Source organism: Myotis yumanensis, unplaced genomic scaffold, assembly GCF_028538775.1.
Source record: "Myotis yumanensis isolate MYYU_CA2020_CCGP unplaced genomic scaffold, mMyoYum1.0.hap1 SCAF_12, whole genome shotgun sequence".
NCBI lineage: Eukaryota > Metazoa > Chordata > Mammalia > Chiroptera > Vespertilionidae > Myotis > Myotis yumanensis.
In genome coordinates, this window is record NW_027223763.1 from 33,312,913 (window position 1) to 33,331,961 (window position 19,049).

The 19,049-nt window shown below is 36.9% G+C and overlaps 1 protein-coding gene across 2 annotated transcripts in view; it reads left to right on the forward strand.

Moving 5' to 3' along the window:
- Positions 1-10,981, forward strand: part of UBQLN1 (ubiquilin 1) — a 50,727-nt gene extending 39,746 nt beyond the window's left edge. Inside the window, exons 7-11 of one of the 2 annotated variants that reach the window (XM_070431438.1) lie at positions 168-310; positions 3,608-3,691; positions 5,146-5,261; positions 5,767-5,935; positions 9,017-10,981. In XM_070431438.1, the coding sequence (XP_070287539.1) occupies positions 168-310; positions 3,608-3,691; positions 5,146-5,261; positions 5,767-5,935; positions 9,017-9,169 (665 nt within the window). In that variant the 3' untranslated portion in view covers positions 9,170-10,981. The remainder of the gene's footprint in view (positions 1-167; positions 311-3,607; positions 3,692-5,145; positions 5,262-5,766; positions 5,936-9,016) is intronic. The other variant, XM_070431439.1, reaches the window with a different exon arrangement.
- The last annotated feature ends 8,068 nt before the right edge of the window (positions 10,982-19,049 follow it).

Below are 19,049 nucleotides of genomic sequence, written 5' to 3' on the forward strand. Positions count from 1 at the left end.
TGGAGATCTTAGTTTTAAAATTATTTATTAGTTCTATTGATAATATGCCTTCTCATCAGTAATTGCTAAAATGCACAGTGTATACGATATTGTTTTAAAACTTTCACTTTTGTCTACATATCTTTTCCTTGATACAATGTGATCTTTTTTTTTAAACAAACTTTCAGCTAGTATGTTCAACACACCAGGAATGCAGAGCTTGTTGCAGCAAATAACTGAAAACCCACAACTTATGCAAAACATGTTGTCTGCCCCTTACATGAGGAGCATGATGCAGTCACTAAGCCAGAATCCTGACCTTGCTGCACAGGTGAGTTTGTAATTGTATTGAAAAGGCTGTGCAGTGTGAATTGAAATAGCCTGATCAAATAATTGTGATTTTGTCATATTTGTGTTGTGTGCTACCTTAACACACTAGAAAAGTAGGTAAAGTGCATCTACTTTTTTGAAGCTACTTTGCAGCTTTACCTTGGCCATTCACTGGCTAGAAGTACAGATTTAACTTTCATATGTTGATTTAAGAAAAGAATACAAAAGTTTTGATTTGCTTCCTTTTGTAATGTAAGTCTTGAAAGTAATTAAGAACAGTGTTAATACACTTGAAATACTTTTATTTATTAGATCACACAGATTCTGAGTAATAGTTATTTTCAAATGGCTTTTATAAAATAGCCTTAAATTGTTTATTACAGGCAGAGAGAGATTTGTGGGAATGGTGTTCTCATTCTTTCCATTATGGATCTCTCCCTTTCCCCTTCACTCTCCCAATACCACGAAGTTTGTATACTTGGTCCTTTATTCATTTTCTAACTTGTTACTAAAGAGGCCATAAGGAAAAAAGTTAGTGGCTCTCCACCCTAGCTGAATATGAAGGATCACCTTGGGAACATCCCATCCTGAGAAGTTTTGGTATAACTGCATTGGATCTTTTTCTTTGTTTAACCCTTACATTTCCTAGATGATTCTGATGTGTCCCTAGATTAAGGAACCATTGGTCTTAGAAAATTTTAGAGAATATGAAACAAGACTTAATCACCTGTAAATTATATTTTATATTTTTTTAAAAACAGCCTCTGTAGAATGGTGGAAATTTAAAATAGTTTCCTTCATAGTTTATTTCCATTTCTAAAACTTTAGAAGCTTTTAAAGATAATCACTTTCATCATTATGTCAAATGAAGTGGGTTTTTTTAAAAAAATATATATTTTATTGGTTTTTCACAGACAGGAAGGGAGAGGGATAGAGAGTTAGAAACATCAATGAGAGAGAGAGAAACATCGATCAGCTGCCCCCTGCACACTCCCCACTGGGGATGTGCCCACAACCAAGGTACATGCCCTTGACTGGAATTGAACCTGGGACCCTTGAGTCCGCAGGCTGATGCTCTATCCACTCAGCCAAACCGGTTAGGGCATGAGGTGGTTTTTATTTCCTAAAGTCTGCAGTCTTAATTGACTCAAGTATATAGCAGCTATCTTTAAACTATAATCCTTAGCAATAACTTCTGCCCTCTTAAAATTTGTGGAATTAGAAATAGAGAACAAGTTTTGGGGTTAATTTTTATATACTCTTAATTTTGTATAGTGTAGGTATATTTTTATAAAATATTGTTTTATTCATATGCAAATTGCCAAACTGAATATATAAGTATTGAATGCCACACTTTACTGTGATTACTGCACTTAAAAGTGGTATTATGTATGTAAAGTGATACTGTTGTATGTTTTTAAGTGTATATTTGACTAATAATTTACATTGAATGTACATTTTGCTTTAAAATTTTGACTTTAACAGGCACATTCCCAGCTATTTTTACTAACAATTCTACATTTATAAAATTTCTTGAGCACTTTCCTCTACTGTATTTTTACTTTAAAGCAAAATGTTGACAAAGTAGGCTAGATATGGATGTCTTTTATTATCGATAATTTAGGAACATTTACCATATACTCTGGTGATTAAGTTTGTACTTCTCTTTTCTAATTTTGATTTTTAGATATTTTTTAAAAGTCTGAGTGTAAAAAATATTATTATGTAAACAGGTAAGTTAGGAGAAATATCCTAATCAAATGAGATATGATTTTCTGAGAAAGAATAAACAAGTTTAAGGTGATATGCTTTTTCAAATAACATGAATTCTGGAAGGTAAATGTGATAACTTCATTAATATGTTTATAATAATAAAGTATTTGACTGGAGCCAATAAAGAAACAGGTTTGTTGATCTATAGCAGGTATTACTTTATTTACTATGAACTTATTGGTCACTTTGAAATAAATACTATTTATCCATAAAACATTGACTTCTTCCTGTTTTATATACTTTTTAAAAAAATATATTTTTATTAATTTTAGAGCAGAAAATAGAGGGGTGGGGAGAGAGAGAAAGAGAAACATCAGTGATGAGAGACAATCATTGATTGACTGCCTCCTGCACGTCCCCTACTGGGGATCGAGCCCATAACCTGGGCATGTGCTCTTGACCGGAATCGAACCCAGGACCCTTCAGTCTACAGGCCGACACTGTATCCACTGAGCCAAACCAGCTAGGGCCTGTTTTATACACTTTAAAAAAAAATTACCTAATCCACTTTGCAACAATAGATTAAACTAAAGGAAGAAGAGAGGAATTCTCTCTACTTCCAACATTTACATATAATTATTTCAAATATGATTAACTAGTTGAGGGCAAGGATCATTTTCCCCCAAATTTAGGCCAGTAAGTAGACTAACAGCAAATTATTTTTAGTTGATTCTTCACTCTGGAGGAAAACCGATACAAAAGTTGTCTTTTTAAAATTATGAGAATTCGTTTCTGGTTATGCTGATTGTGTATTGTAGTTTTATTTTCAGGTATCTAGCATCATGTTGATATTGACCCTGACTTTCTAATTTTAATACCTATTTGAAGGTTAGGCAACATGATACTTTTCTCTTCTCTGGTAATAGTGCGGTGAAATCCAGAGGCTAATCTTGGTGTTCTCAAATGGATTTACATCTTTCAGGTCTTAAAGTATTTTAATACTTTCCTCAGAGATCTGTTGATGCTAGTCCTGGGCTGATTTTCACCTAGCAGCTCCATTTCTCTGGCAAGGTGGTTGCTATTCTGTGCTGTTACTTTTCTGGACCTGATATCAGCTGTTTTATAGTAGGCAGGTAGATATAGTGGTTCCAGATCTGGATTTTCTCTGTGCTTGCCACTTGTGTGTCGAGGTGTCTAAACAAGCCAAGTATAGTTTCCTGTATTGTTTATTCTGTCAGTGTAGCAGAATATGTATCCCTATGAATGCCAGTTACTCTCATTTTTCCTTCAAGAGCAGATACTCACCTTTGCTCAAAGAAAAGCTTAAGAATGATTGCTTTTAATTTTTAGAATATTGCATGTCATTATCATGATCACCATTCTCATTGAGAGAGAAGATGCCTTTTTTTTTTCCCTGAAGATCATTCTTGTGGACAGTGTCTTCCCTTCCTTTTTTATTCATGTTCTACCTTCCTCTTTTTTTAAGTGCCAGGTTAGGCACTTGGGGGAAGATAGACTATTAAACAAGGTACATTACTTGTTTCAATTATTTCCAGTTAAAATTGTTTGAACACTTGCCCCATAGATGATGCTGAATAATCCCCTATTTGCTGGAAATCCTCAGCTTCAAGAACAAATGAGACAACAGCTCCCAACTTTCCTCCAACAAGTGAGTAAGAAAAGATGCTAGCTATCTTCAGTAATGGTTTGCTTGAAAAAGTTTGTTGATAAACATTTTTCTTTGCTCTTTGATTGATAGCAGAACATAGAATAAAGTCTGATAATGCTATCATTTCAAAGAGAATTCAGCTTGATCTTACCCAAGCCCCATTTCATTGCTGATATTTTGTTTTTGCTTGTATTTCTTTTTTTTTTTTAATATATATTTTTAAAATTTATTTCAGAGAGGAAGAGAGAGGGAGAGATAGAAACATTAATGATGAGAGAGAATCATTGACTGGCTGCCTCCTGCATGTCCCCTACTGGGGATTCAGCCCGCAACCCCGGCATGTGCTCTTGACTGGAATTGAACTCGGTACCCTTCAGTCCGCAGGCCAACTGTGCCAAACTGGCTAGGTCTGCTTGATTTCTTAAACAAATTCTGAGAAAAGGACCATTTTGTTTTTGCTTTTGAGAATTTAGGATTTTGAATGCTTTGTTAATGCATAAACCATTTTCTTTCATTATACTAACTTTGAAGTGCTTCATTGTGTCATGTTATACATTAACTATTCTTGAGTAATTGGAAAGAGCTACCGTATCCTATTTTGCACGTTTGGTTTCTTTGTAAAGTTTTACTTCCTCCAAATTAATAGAATGCCTGTTTTTCAAGAGGTAAATCTCATTTCCTCAAACTCGGAATTAGCAGGATTAAAATAGTCGTTGTCATATAAGGAAGATTTTTATTATTGAAAAGTACTTGAGATTGCCATGGTATTTTATTACTTACAAAGATAGGAAAGAAGTCAGTCTTGGTGTTATGAAGTTATTTAGTCTTTGTAGTTCTCAGTCTGTTAAATATTATGTAAATGATTCTCAGGCATGTAAAACATTATCCAAGATTCGTTAGTGCTCTTGATCTATTGTAATGATGCAAGCCTATCTATATTGGTTAGTCAGGTGCTGTATATCTGGAAGTAGTGAAGCTGAACTCAGGACATATGTTTCAACTTCAAATTTGGAACTTGTTTTAGAGTGTAGTTTACTGGTAAAATTGTTACATCAGCAACATGTAACACTTGGTCAGGAGGAATATGTGGCTTTCACCATATTACCATGTTACATTAACTTTGCCTTTTGGAGTTGTCACTTAGAAATAATATTTTCATCTTCCGTTGGGGAAGGAGAACAGGTGTGGCTTCCAGAGGATCTCCTAATTGTCTTTTATTATGAAAAATTGGTTTTCATGATGGATTTGGGAGGACATGTAGTAAAAATGTGCACACTAGGTTTGCTATCAGAGAGGAGGTTCTTGTATTTATTTTGGGAAAGAAATGATGGATTATCAGTGTCTTAACAGTACAGTTTTTTACTTTTCTCCAAAAACATAGCAAAGAAAACATTTGAATTTTCCCTTCACTGATTGTAATCCCTCAGTAACCACTGGTTTTCTTTCTTCCTTAGATGCAGAATCCTGATACATTATCGGCAATGTCAAACCCTAGAGCAATGCAGGCCTTGTTGCAGATTCAACAGGGTTTGCAGACATTAGCAACGGAAGCACCTGGCCTCATCCCAGGGTAGGCTTATTTGGGAAAGATTATGAAAGTGTATGATAGTTACTTTCTCTCTTGGAGGATATTAGGCTTAATATCATTTTGCCTTTTGTTAAGAGATAGTTTTTTATTTTTTAATATGTTTATTGAAAATATTTTTTTTTTTGAGAGAAAGGGAGAGAAAAAAACATTGATGTGAGGGAGAAACAGCAGTTGGCTGCCTCCTGCATGCCCCCTACTGGGGATCGAGTCCCAAACTCTGGCATATGTCCTGGCTGGGTGTTGAACTTGCGATCCTTTGGTGTATAGAACAATGCTCAAACAACTGAGCCACACAGGCTCGGACTGCTGAGATTATTTTCAAGACAGAGCTTTCAAAGTTAAAAAAAGCTCTCACTTAGTCTGACTTGGCTACTCTTATGTTAAAATGTTACTGATTTATTACCAGCTGCCCTGGTCTGGCCTCTTGTATGAAATAGACATACAAGTCCAGGAATTTAGGTTTACTACCAATTTGTGCTTTCCCTAGCTTTACTCCTGGCCTGGGGACATTAGGAAGCACTGGCGGCTCTTCAGGAACCAATGGCTCTAGCTCTGCCCCTAGTGAAAACCCAAGACCCACGGAAGGAACCACGGAACCTGGACACCAGCAGTTTATCCAACAAATGCTGCAGGCTCTTGCTGCAGTAAATCCTCAGGTAGTGATTCTTTTCTGCTCACACTTTACATGCCTTTATGTTAGAAATCCCCTCCCCCTCTCAAAAGAAAATGAAAGAAAAGAAAGTGGCAGTCTTTTAGGGTTCAGATTATAATCTGAAGTACAGTCTTAAGAATATTTATTCTAAAGCAGGCCTTACAAAAATTGTTAACTTTGATACTATATTAGACACTAAAACATTTTAGTTGTAGAGAAGAAATACTAAAATTTTGCCTTATTTTTTATAAGATGTCTTTAAAATGCATTCTTTTTTGGAGTCCCTATTTGAAAATTATTTAAATACTAGAGGCCCAGTTTGCAAAATTACGCCACCGCCGCCATGGGACCCATCAATGCACCTCCTGGTGACCAGTCATTTGGTCATTATGGCATTATGGCTACTGGCTTTTTATAATATAGATGTTCATTTTATAAAAGTTTGTCAGGGAGGAATAAGGAACTTGGTTATCCCAAATAATTTCCTGAACAACTATAATCTAGTCTGTATTTTGATTAAAAAAAAAAAATCCTCTAGTCAAGATGGCAGCATAGGTAAACGATTAATACAGAATAATCATCATTCAGAACCACCTGAAATCTAGCTGAGCAGAAGTACTACAACTAAGGAATTAAAGAAGAAGCACATGAAGACTTGGTAGGAGGGACGGCGAGCTGGAGCAGAATCACAGCACTGGCTGGTCCCACACCCACGTGTGGTCGTTTAAAATCAGGAGGGATATCTTGGCACAGCAGCTCTTCCACTGTAGTAGCAGCTGGTCCTCTCAAGAGATTGGCCTAAGGGTCAACCCCTCCCAGCGACACCAACATAAATCAAGGCTCAGCTGCAATAGGACAGTGCACACAGCTCAGACGGGCACACCTGAAGTGCCCAGCTCAGAAGACTGCAGAGGCTGAGCCACTGTGCTTTACAAGGCACCACTACCCAAGGCAACTCTACCAAATGTGAGAGACATAGCAGATCTAATATATAGAAACAAACACAGGGAAGCAACCAAAATGCAGAGACAAAGAAAGAACAGAAGAAATCCCCAGAAAAAGAACTAAATGTTGGAAGCAAGAAAAAACTATTAGGTACAGAGTTCAGAACACTGGTTATAATGATGCTCAAGGAACTTATTGAGAAATTCAAGGAACTTAGTGAGAACATCAACAATATAAAAAAGGATCGGTTAGGAATGAAGGATACACTAACTGAAATAAAAAATAATTTACAGGGGATCAACAGTAGAGTAAGGCTGCTGAGAATCAAAATCAAGAATTTGTGGAACATAAGGAAATAACACCCAGTCAGAATGGCAGAAAGAAAAAAGAAAGTGTCAGGAGCCCTGGGACAACTTCAAGCATACCAACATTTGCATAATGGGGGTGCTGGAAGGAGAAAGCAGGAGCAGGAAATTGAAAAACTACTTGAAAAGTAATGACAGAAAACCTCCCTTACCCAGTGAAAGAAATAGACATACAAGTCCCAGGAAGCATAGAGTCCCAAACAAGATGAACCCAAAGAGGCCCACACTAAGACACATCATAACTAAAATGCCAAAGGTAAAAGACAAAGAGAAAATACTAAAAGCAGCAAGAGAAAAGCAGTTAGTTACCTTTAAGAGAGTGCCCATACAACTGTCATCTGATTTCTCAATAGAAACTTTGCAGGCCAGAAAGAAATGGCAAGAAATATTCAAAGTGATGAAAAGCAAGGACCTACAACCAAGATTACTCTACCCAGCCAAGCTGTCAATTAGAATGGAAGGTCAAATAAAGAGCATCCCAGACAAGGAAAGGCTAAAGGAGTTAAAACCAGTATTACATGAAATGTTAAAGGGTCTTCTTTAAGAAGAAAAAAAAGAAAAGATAAAAAATATGAACAATAAATGACAATAAATATCAACAATTGAATCTAAAAATTAACATAAATGAACAAGCAAAGCAGAAACCCTCATATATACAGAGAACATTTTGACAGATGGGAGGGGGGATGGGTGTAAAGGTGAAGGGATTGAGAATACAAACTAGTTATAATGTAGTCATAGGGATGTAAAGTACAGATAGGGAATAACTATATGGTGTCAGGTGGGTATGAGATTTTTCTGAATGATCACTTAAGTTTTATAATGTCTGATCACTGAAGTGTACACCTGAAAATAATACAACAATGTATGTCAACTGAATTGAAAAAATTTAAAAAGATTTTAAAAAATCCTAACTACCTCACTACTACTTCCTGTGGTAAGTTGGTGTTACATGAATATACCTCACAAATAGGTCTAAAAAATGCGGTCTCATAATAATGTTCTTGTATCTGGAAGTATTTATTGGCTTTACCAAGAATCTGCCATTGAACAAAGATGATTATAGTTCAAATCTGGTATGGTAGGTTGCCTCCAAACTTCTGCCTGGCAAAAATATAGCATGCTTTCTGATTTTCAGGTTTTATTAAATACAATAAACAGAACAGGGTTTATCTAACACAAGTATTTGTATCCTCAGTAACTTGCATAGTTCTGGCTCAGTAAAAATTCATGGACTTAATAAGAAAAAAGATTTTAGCTGTTGGAGAGAGTTATATAAGTTGAATAATCTGTAGACTTCCCCATAATCAGGTTGGCCAGGGTTGATTAATCATTTATGTATTTTTGTCTGAAGAAAGATATGACACAGCTGAATTGTCAGAAATCTGTGGGCCTGAAACTGGAACTCTTTCTGAAGACTTTGGCCAGTGCAGAAATAAGCCTCATTAGAACTTAAAAATTTTATACACAAGGACATGACTTTTATAATTACCCAGTTGGTCAATAGCTACAAAATAAGTAATCTAATTCTAAGCTATTTGCATATATAGACTTTCTATTTATTTATGAGCTTCTTAAATATATGTAAAGAATGGTTGAGGTTTATTAAAAATTTTTTCAAGTATGTGATCTATTTGACATGATTGTTTAGGTATAAATTAGCAAAATAAAGTGCTAGAGGTCTTTTAAATATGTTGAACATGTTTCGAGAGAGAGAGAGGCCAGTGCTTTTGTAGCTGAGACTTTTTGTTAAATTTTTTTTTTTTCCTTAACAGCTACAGAGTCCAGAAGTCAGATTTCAGCAACAACTGGAACAACTCAGTGCAATGGGGTTTTTGAACCGTGAAGCAAACTTGCAAGCCCTGATCGCAACAGGAGGTGATATCAATGCGGCTATTGAAAGATTACTGGGCTCCCAGCCATCATAGCAGCATTTCTGTATCTTGAAAAAAAATGTAATTTATTTTTGATAACGGCTCTTAAATCTTTAAAATACCTGCTTTATTTCATTTTGACTTTTGAAATTCTGTGCTGTTATAAACAAACTCAATATGATGCATTTTAAGGTGGAGTACAGTAAGATAATGTGGGTTTCTCTGTGTGGTTTTATTTTTCTTGTGGAACAATGGGAATCAATGCTTTTTCATTTAAGGCTACTGCATGCATCAAACACTTCTGCATTTATTGTAATTTTTAAAAAAAAACTTCACCTTTTGTAGTGGGTGAACAGATTTTTGTCCCGCATCTGTCCAATTTATTTGCTTTTTAAACATTAGCCTATGGTAGTAATTTATGTAGAATAAAAGCATTAAAAGAAGCAAATCATTTGCACTCTATAATTTGTGGTTACAATATTCCTTATTGTGACTTTGGCATGTATTTTTGCAAACAAAATGCTGTAAGATTTACACTACTGACAGTTTTACTTTATTTGTATACAATATATTATGCACATTTGGGAATGCATTTCTAGAAACATACAGCAGTAGGTTATCTTGAGCAAAACACTTATAAATAAAAAAGTAAAGATAAGGAAATAAAGTTAAATATTTCCTAATTGTGTAGAATCTTACAGCATCTTTGATAAACATCTTTCAGCAAAAGTGCCAGTTAGGTTTGTTGACTATATAGTAGAAAAGCTGATTCTGGTTATCTCTTTAAGGACATTTAATTGTACAAACAACATAATGTAACATTGTCTCAACATTCACTGATTAATTGTAAATTACCTTAATTTTTGTGCAGACAGAGGAGCACTGTAATATAACCCAAAAGTGCATTTGCCTAAGACTTTTCAGCTTCTCCCATAGGTAGTTTAACAGGCATTACAGTTTGTAATTGAAATGTTGCTTTCACTGAAAGTGTCTTGATGTTTCAGTTATTTTTAATTGCCATATAAAAATAGATCTATCTTTTGGGTTTATCAGATTTCTCATGCACAGGCAATACATGAATTTAAAATGATTTGTGAGCTACTTGTTTCTGAAGTGTTTCGGTAGTTTATTAAGAAATAGGTAAATATTGTGCTTTTCAGAGCCTCAGAGAGGGGAACTTGGGGGAGGGGGTGGGGATCTATCCTGGAGTGGGCCAGCCTAAATAACACTGGTGTAACCAAGGTTCTGTTAGGATTTCTGTGCATATAATGTAGTAAACAGGTATCATTCAGGGGTGATAAACAAGAGCCGTTTTAACAATGTTGAATACATTTGGCTGTTCTACAGCCTTTTTCTTTCCTCCTCAGAGAAGTTCTGTTTGCCTAACTCAAATTGTTGGTGTGGTACATTCCTTTAGGACCAATTAAACATAACTTTGGGTCAGTAATATATTTGGCTGACTCTGGTTCAGTATTCTCTTAGGTCATTATCGTCTCATGTACAGGAAATTAAAATGTTCAAGTTACCTAAAATGAGTTCAGACCAATAAAATCAAAGGAAATACAAGTTGAATTGTATTACTTCTGTAAGTTGCTTGCTATTAAAAAGGGGTAAGAGGTCAAGTTGCCCACCAGCCATGCACTGTTCTGACACTTTCCCCAGGAGGAAAACTTGTATGAAGGTCAAGGTGGAGGCATGGCTAGAGGAAGTTGTTCAGGATTACTCATGTGTCTTTGCTCTCTCTGCCTTATGCCTCAGTCTGGTTTAAAATCTTGTACTGGCGAATGGTGGTATACAGTGTGGGATAGTGTCATAACCAATTTGACAGTTATTAATCACAAAATAACAATAAATCTCTAGCTTTTACATTTGGTTTGTCTTGCCTCTTTTGTGGGGAAAAAATTTCTTTCTTTGACCATGTATTTTAAAGACTTGATTTACCTCAGATTTTATCATGTTTTAGATTATTCTTTATTAATTTTTAAAGTTTCTCTAGTTAAAATATGTCCAAACACTGTACTGGAATGTTAGGTGACCTGGGCGCTTCTGCTTTTTTTGATACCTGACTAGTTGACTGAGTAAAGGCATCATGATTTCTTTGTTATAAAAATAGTGACGGAGCCTATGTGATCTCTTCAGTACCTTTCAGCTGCTGCAGTGGTTTGATTTTGCATGTTTCTGTTATTAATCCTCACCCGAGGATATTTTTTCCTTCGATTTTTTTTTAGAATGGAAGGGTAGAGACAGAGAGAGACACATCAGTTGGTTGCCTCCCACACATAGACTTAAAGCATTAAAAAGACACTTAAAATACTGTAGGCTTAAATTGTTCTCATATTGGATTATTACAAATTGAATAAAGAATGGAGTGGTGAGCCCGGCCGTTGTGGCTCAGTGGTTGAGTGTTGACCTATAAACCAGGAGGTCATGGCTCAATTCTTGGTCAGGGCACATGCCCAGTTGTGGTCTTGGTCCACAGTGTGGAGCATGCAGGAGGTAGCCAATCCATGATTCTCTCTCATCATTGATGTTTCTCGCTTTCTCTCCCTCTCCCTTCCTCTCTGAAATCAATAAAAATATATTAAAAAGAGAGAATGGAGTGGTGAAAATAGTATTTCAGGATTTTATTTCCCAAGTGGGATATTTGTGACACTCTGTGTTTTTCAGAATTAGAGTTTGAGTTGGCTTAAATATAGTAATAAGGTTTTTGTTGTTTGGGGAGACATTATTACTATGTTAACGTAATAGGCAAATTACAGCAAAATAGGACAGATAAAAATGTCACTAACATCCTATATAATAAAAGGCTAATATGCAAATTGTCCCCTCAACCAGGAATTTGACCAGGGGTGAGGCTAGCTGGCTAACCGCCTGCGGCCCCTCCCCTGACTGGTCAACTGCCTGTGGCCCCTCCCCCTGGCTGGCCCTGCCCGATTGGCCCTGATTGGCCCAGGCCTGCAGGACCCCACCCATGCACGAATTCATGCACCAGGCCTCTAGTTAGTGATAAAAGTGAAGCTAGGTCACAGGTCTATGTACTCAACCAAAACAAAAAAGGTTGTGTGATTAAGGCAGGGAAACATAATGTACTGTATTTCCTCTCTTAGAGGTTAATATTATACATGTTAAAGTCAACAAGAAGTCTTGCATTAAAGAAACCTGTTTAAAGTTATTTAATCCAGCCTTTTCTTACTTTTCCTATCCTTTTACTTAACTATTCTTCAAGGTAATGATATTTCCAGTGAACACACTTTGGGAAAACTATACTTAGCAGATCTACTTCCCTGGTTCTGCACATCGTATTTTCTTCTCTGGAATTTCATCTGTCTTCAGCTTACATAAAGCCTACATTCCTTCCAGGCTCAGTTCTGAAGTCTTACTAAACTTTGCTAACCAGTGATTTATTTACTGTGAACTACTTGGCCTTCACTCCTAAATGCTGCATTTTGCCTTTCTCATTCACCTTACAGTTTGGGTGGGCCATGTTTGTTTTCTGCTGAAATTTCCTTATCAGTTACTTAAATAATATTGTTTTTTCCTCAATCAACCATAAGCAACCATTGCCTCAGAAAGTTAACATTTTTATTTTTTTAAAAAAATATATTTTTTATTGATTTCAGAGAGAGAAAGGGAGAGGGAGAGAGAGAAACATCAATGATGAGAGAGAACCGTTGATTGGCTGCTTCCTGCACACCCCCTACAGGGGATCTAACCCGCAACCTGGGCATAGGCCCTGACCGGGAATCAAACCTGTGACCTCTTGGTTCCTGGGTCGACCCTCAACTGCTGAGCCACACCCAGCTGGACAAAATCACACTTTTATCCATCAGTAAATCATACAGGCTTTGCCTTCAAAACATATCCCAACTCTGACTTCTTTCCATTACCACTGCTACCAACCTGTTGAGTACCAGATTCTTTTCTAGTTGCTGAAAGTAGAGCAGCAAATAAAATAAAGTTCTGTCCATATGGAGTTTACATAGTCGAATGTAGAGAGGCAGACAGTAAACAAAACACATATATGCCCTGTTAGATAATGACAAGTGATTTGATGAAAAATTAAAGGTAATGAGGCTGGTTTTAGGAAGAAGGTGTTTTTACTTTATATAGCCAGAGAAAGCCTCAATGAGAAGGTGACATTTAAATAGAGACTTATCGAATATTTATCTGGGAGGGTGAATAATTTTCCAGGGAATAGATACAACTAATGAAAAGGCCCTGTAATGTGAATGTCCTGAGTGTGTTTAGAACTGCAGGAAGTTGATATGAATGCAAGGTAAGCTAGGAAGAAAGTGTTTTAGGGAATATAATGGGAGAGAGGAGGGCAGGGGGGAGTGGCTTAGGTGTTTTGATGTGTCCCATCCTCAGAGTTTTTGATTTACTAATTAGTAGAATTTACATTTCTAACAATGTTGGACATGAGACCTAGGGCGGCCAGAGTGGAAGACTTTTAAGAGGTGGTAATCTTGGTGAGAGATTGTATGTGCTTAGGTTAGGTTGGTAGCAGTGGTAGTGGAAATAAGTCAGAGTTGGGGTATGTTTTGAAGGCAAAGCCTGTACGATTTACTGATGGATAAAAGTGTGAAGGTAAGTGCAAGAGAAGTATCAGTTATCAAGCAAGACAAGGTAGAAGGGCACATACGGGGAGGAGTATAAACCAGTAGTTTTGACATATTAAGTGGGATGTACTTGGTATGCATAGAAGTGCAGAGAAGATGATGATTGGCGGAGAGGTTCAGGCTATAGACAAGTAGTTGCCTGTATATATAGCTGATATTTAAAGCCAAAAAAACAAGATCAGAAGTTCTCAACCAGAATCAGTTTTGCCCCCCAGGGCGCTTCTGGCAATATTTGGAGACACATTTTTAATTAGGGCTGCTATTGGCATCTAGTGAGTAGACGCCAAGAATGTTGCTAGACATTCTACAATGTACAGGACAGTCTCCCACAACAGAGAATGATCTGGGCCAAAATGTTAAAGCCAAAAGCTTTCTCTAAGATCAGGAACAAGGCACGAACTATCACCACTTCAATTCTACGTAGTAGTAGTAGTCCTAGCCAGAGCAATGAGACAAGAAAAAGTTAAAAGGCATGCAAAACAAAAAGGAAGAAATAAAACTATTTGTAGATGATATGACACTATATATAGAAAACACTAAAGACTCTCATCAAAAAACTATTAAAAGTAATAAATTCAGTAAAGTTAAAGGATACAAAATTAATATACAGAAATCTTGCATTTTTATACACCAAAAGGAGAAATTAAAATAATCCCATTAACATTTGCATAAAACATAAAATATGTAGGAATAAATTTAACCTAGATCGAAAGAGTGTAAGTCTTTAAAAAACTGTAAGACACTGAAGAAAGAAAGTGAAGAGGATACAAATACATTGAAGAATATACCATGCTCATGGATTGGAAGGATTGATATTGTTAAAATGTTGGTGGGATTGCGAATTGGTGCAGCCACTATGGAAAACAATGTGGATTTTCCTCAAAAAATTTAAAAATAGAGCTGTCATATAATCCAACAATACCATTTCTGGGTTTTTATTTGAGGAAAAAAGTACAAATTAAAAATATATATATGTACCCTTATGTTCATTGCAGCATTATTTACAATAGCCAAGATATGGAAGTAACCTAAGTGTCCAGAGATGAATAGATAAAGAAGATGTGTACATATAAAATGGAATATTACTGAGCAATAAAAGAATGAAATGTTGCCCTTTGCAACAACGTGGGTGGACCTAAAGTATATTATGCTGAGTGAAATAAGTCAGAAAGACAAATACTATTATAATTTCACTTCCAAGTAAAATCCAAAAAAAAAAAAAAAAAAGAAAGAAAACAATAAACCCATAGATCTAGAGAACAGGCTTCTGATTGCCAAACGGGGGAGGAGGGTGAGGGGTGGTTGAAATTTTTAAAAAAGGTACATAGATTAAAAGGAAAAGTGGTACAAAAACAACAAAATGTTAATAGTGCCAAGGTTGAGAATTCCAGACTAGATGAGTTTTAGAGGAAGAATGTTGATAAGCACACTTGGGGGAGATTGAGCCCTACTTCACTCTAACTTGCAGTTCAGGGGGGTTAGAGGAAGCCAACAAAGGAGATCAACAGGCAGGTAGATAGTAGGGTGGAAAACAAGGAAGGTCTTGAAAGCTAGTGAAGAAAATTTTCACAAGGATAAAGATGGCAAATTAACTGTTAAATGCTGTTAGTTCTGATGCTTCTCATGGATTGGATATTCACCTCTGGTATTTAATAAAAGGAAAGACCATCATTGATGATAGGGGTTTTATAGAGTGATTAGGGTCAAATTCTGGTTAGAATAGACTGATGAGATTTTAGCAGACAGTTTTGAAGTAAAGAGAATCAGAAAAAAGGGGGCAGTGGTGATGGTGTGGGAGAAGTTTGCCTTTTGTATTCTTTTAAGAGGGGAAGTACTATACAGGATGGGGCAAAGTGGGTTTACAGTTGTATGTGAAACTGTTTATCCTCATAGAATTATTAATTACTAGAGGCGCAATGCATGAAGATTCGTGCAAGAATGGGCCTTCCTTCCCCTGGCTGCCAGCACCACCTTCGCTCTGGCCCAGAGCTGCCTTTCTGCCTTCCCACACTGCCCAGAGGCCCTGAGGCGGCTGGGGCAGCGTGGAACGCCTGCGTCGTTGGATGACGCAAGCATTGGCGCCCGCCCCCAGCCACTGGTGCCTGCGCATGCAAATTAGCCTGCCATCTTTGTTGGGTTAATTTGCATACTCCTGATTGGCTGGTGGGTGACACGAAGGCACGGTCAATTTGCATCTTTTTATTAGTGTAGATTGTTTTCCATACTGGAAACATACTTTCCCCCACCCTATATATAGCATGTTTGTATTCTAATGGGAATGATCCTGTGTGTGTGTTGAGAGGGACTTGATTTAGGAGAGTATGAAGTAATTGTTTTCTACCAAACATATAAAGAAAGCAGTTATCGCTAGCTTTTAATCCCCATAATAGGTTTAATAAATAAATAAGCACCTCTGTTACATGAACTAAAGTGTGAGGGAGAAGATTTCTCTGCCTTCCCAGTTACCATTTTCAGCTTAGAGCTGCCTTTGCTTGTCAGTAGGAGTGGTACTTTCCCAACCCATCTGAACTTTTTGTGGTCAACCCTTTTGGGAGTGGAGAAACAGCACCCTCCTCCCAACATCTTTGCTTCAGTGAGATGAAATAGAATGAGCTCGAGAGTCTTCCAGAGCTGGTACAGTGTGATGAAGAACATCCTCAGATGATAATTTCAATTCATTAACACATGTATTTCAGACCCCCTAATTATTAGGTAGCCTGTCCTAGATCCACAAGTCAGTCTGTCTTAACCATTCTATGCTTAGAACAGAGCTAGGTGCATAGAGGAGCTCCCAGCATAATTTCCCTCAACAGATCAGAGCTGAATGTGGCACCCAATTTTTTAATGGGATATAAAAAGCTGCTGTATATTCTAGATAGTTTTTTGTTGTTGTTGTTATTTTTTACTTATTTATTTATTGTCTAAAGTTTTACATATGTCTCCTTTTCCCCCAATTGACCCCTCCCCCCAGCCATTCCCACTCCAGGCAAGCTTCCACCGCCCCAGTGTCTCTGTCCATTGGTTATGCTAATATGCATAGATACAAGTCCTTTGGTTGCTCTCTAACCCCACCTCCCCTGCCATTTGTCTCTGGATCTATTCTTGTTCATCAAATTATGTTGATCATTATTTGATCACATATGAGTGAGATCATGTGATATTTATCTTTCTCTGACTGGCTTATTTTGCTTAGCATAATGCTCTCTAGTTCCATCCATGCTGTTGCAAATGGTAAAAGTTCCTTTTTTATAACAGCATAGTATTCCATTGTGTAGATGTACCACAGGTTTTTTTTTTTTTAAATATATTTTATTGATTTTCCACAGAGAGGAAGGGAGAGAGATAGAGAGTTAGAAACATCGATGAGAGAGAAACATCGATCAGCTGCCTCCTGCACATCCCCTACTGGGGACGTGCCTGCAACCCAGGTACATGCCCTTGACCGGAATCGAACCCGGGACCTTTCAGTCCGCAGGCCGACGCTCTATCCACTGAGCCAAACCGGTTTCGGCTGTACCACAGTTTTTTAATCCACTCATTTGCTGATGGGCACTTAGGTTGTTTCCAAATCTTAGCTATTGTAAATTGTGCTGCTATGAACATAGGGTGCATATATCCTTTCTGATTGGTGTTTCTGGTTTCTTGTGATATAGCCCTAGAAGTGGGATTACTGGGTCAAATGGGAGTTCCATTTTTAAATTTTTGAGGAAACTCCATACTGTCTTCCACAGTGGCTGCACCAGTCTGCATTCCCACCAGCAGTGCATGAGGGTTCCTTTTTTCCCACATCCTCGCCAGCACTTGTCATTTGTTGATGATAGCCATTCTGACAGATGTGAGATAGTATCTCATTGTTGTTTTGATTTGCATCTCGGGTGATTAGTGACTTTGTGCATGTTTTTATATGTCTCTTGGCCTTCTGTATGTCCTCTTTCGAAAAGTGTTTATTTAGGTCCTTTGCCCATTTTTTGATTGGATCATTTATCTTCCTTTTGTTAAGTTGTATGAGTTCTCTGTACATTTTGGAGATTAAGCCCTTATCTGAAATATCGTTGGCAAATATGTTCTCCCATGCTTTCTTGTTTTGTTGATGGTTTCTTTTGCTGTGCAGAAGCTTTTTATTTTGATGTAGTCCCATTTGTTTATTTTCTCCTTAGTCTCCATTGCCTTAGGAGTGTGTCGGTAAAGATATTGCTACAACATATGTCTGATATTTTGCTGTCTATGGAGTCTTGTAGAATTTTTATGGTTTCCCATCTTACCTTTAATTCCTTTAGCCATTTTGAGTTTGTTTTTGTGTATGGTGTAAGTTGGTGGTCTAGTTTCATTTTTTTGCATGTATCTGACCAAATTTCCCAGCACCATTTATTGAAGAGACTGTCTTGACTCCATTGTATGCTCCTCTGTCAAATATTAATTGAGCATAATGACTTGGGTCGATTTCTGGGTTCTCTGTTCTGTTCCATTGGTCTATATTTCTGTTCTTGTGCCAGTACCAGGCAGTTTTGAAAACCGTGGTTTGGTAATATAGCTTGATATATGGTATTGTGATCCCTCCAACTTTGTTCTTCTTTCTCAGGATTGCTGTGGCTATTTGGGGTCTTTTTTTTTATTCCAGATGAATTTTTGGAGAGTTTGTTTTAGATCTTTGAAATATGCCATTGGTATTTTAATGGGGATTGCATTGAATCTGTAGATTGCTTTGGGTAGTATGGACATTTTAATGATGTTGATTCTACCAACCCATGAACATGGTATGTTCTTCCATTTGTTTATGTCTTCCTCTATCTCTTTTTTCAATGTCCTGTAGTTTTCTGAGTAGAGTTGTTTTACCTCCTTAGTTAAGTTTATTCCTAGGTAGCTTAATTTTTTTGGTGCAATGGTAAATGGGATTGTTTTTTTCGTTTCTCTTTCGGAGAGTGCATTATTGGTGTATAAAAAGGCCATAGATTTCTGGGTGTTAATTTTGTATCCTGCTACATTGCCGAATTCATTTATTAGGTCTAGTAGTTTTTTGATGGAGTCTTTGGGGTTTTCTATGTATAGTATCATGTCATCTGCTAATAAGAACAGTTTTACTTCTTCTTTTCCAGTTTGGATGCCTTTTATTTCTTCTTCTTGTCTGATCGCTATGGCTAGCACTTCCAGGACTATATTGAACAGGAGTGGTGAAAGTGGGCATCCCTGCCTTGTTCCTGTTCTTAGGGGGAATTAGTTTAGTTTTTGCCCATTGAGTATGATTTTAGCTGCAGGTTTCTCATATAAGGCTTTTATTATGTTGAGGTATGATCCCTCTATTCCCACTATGCTGAGAG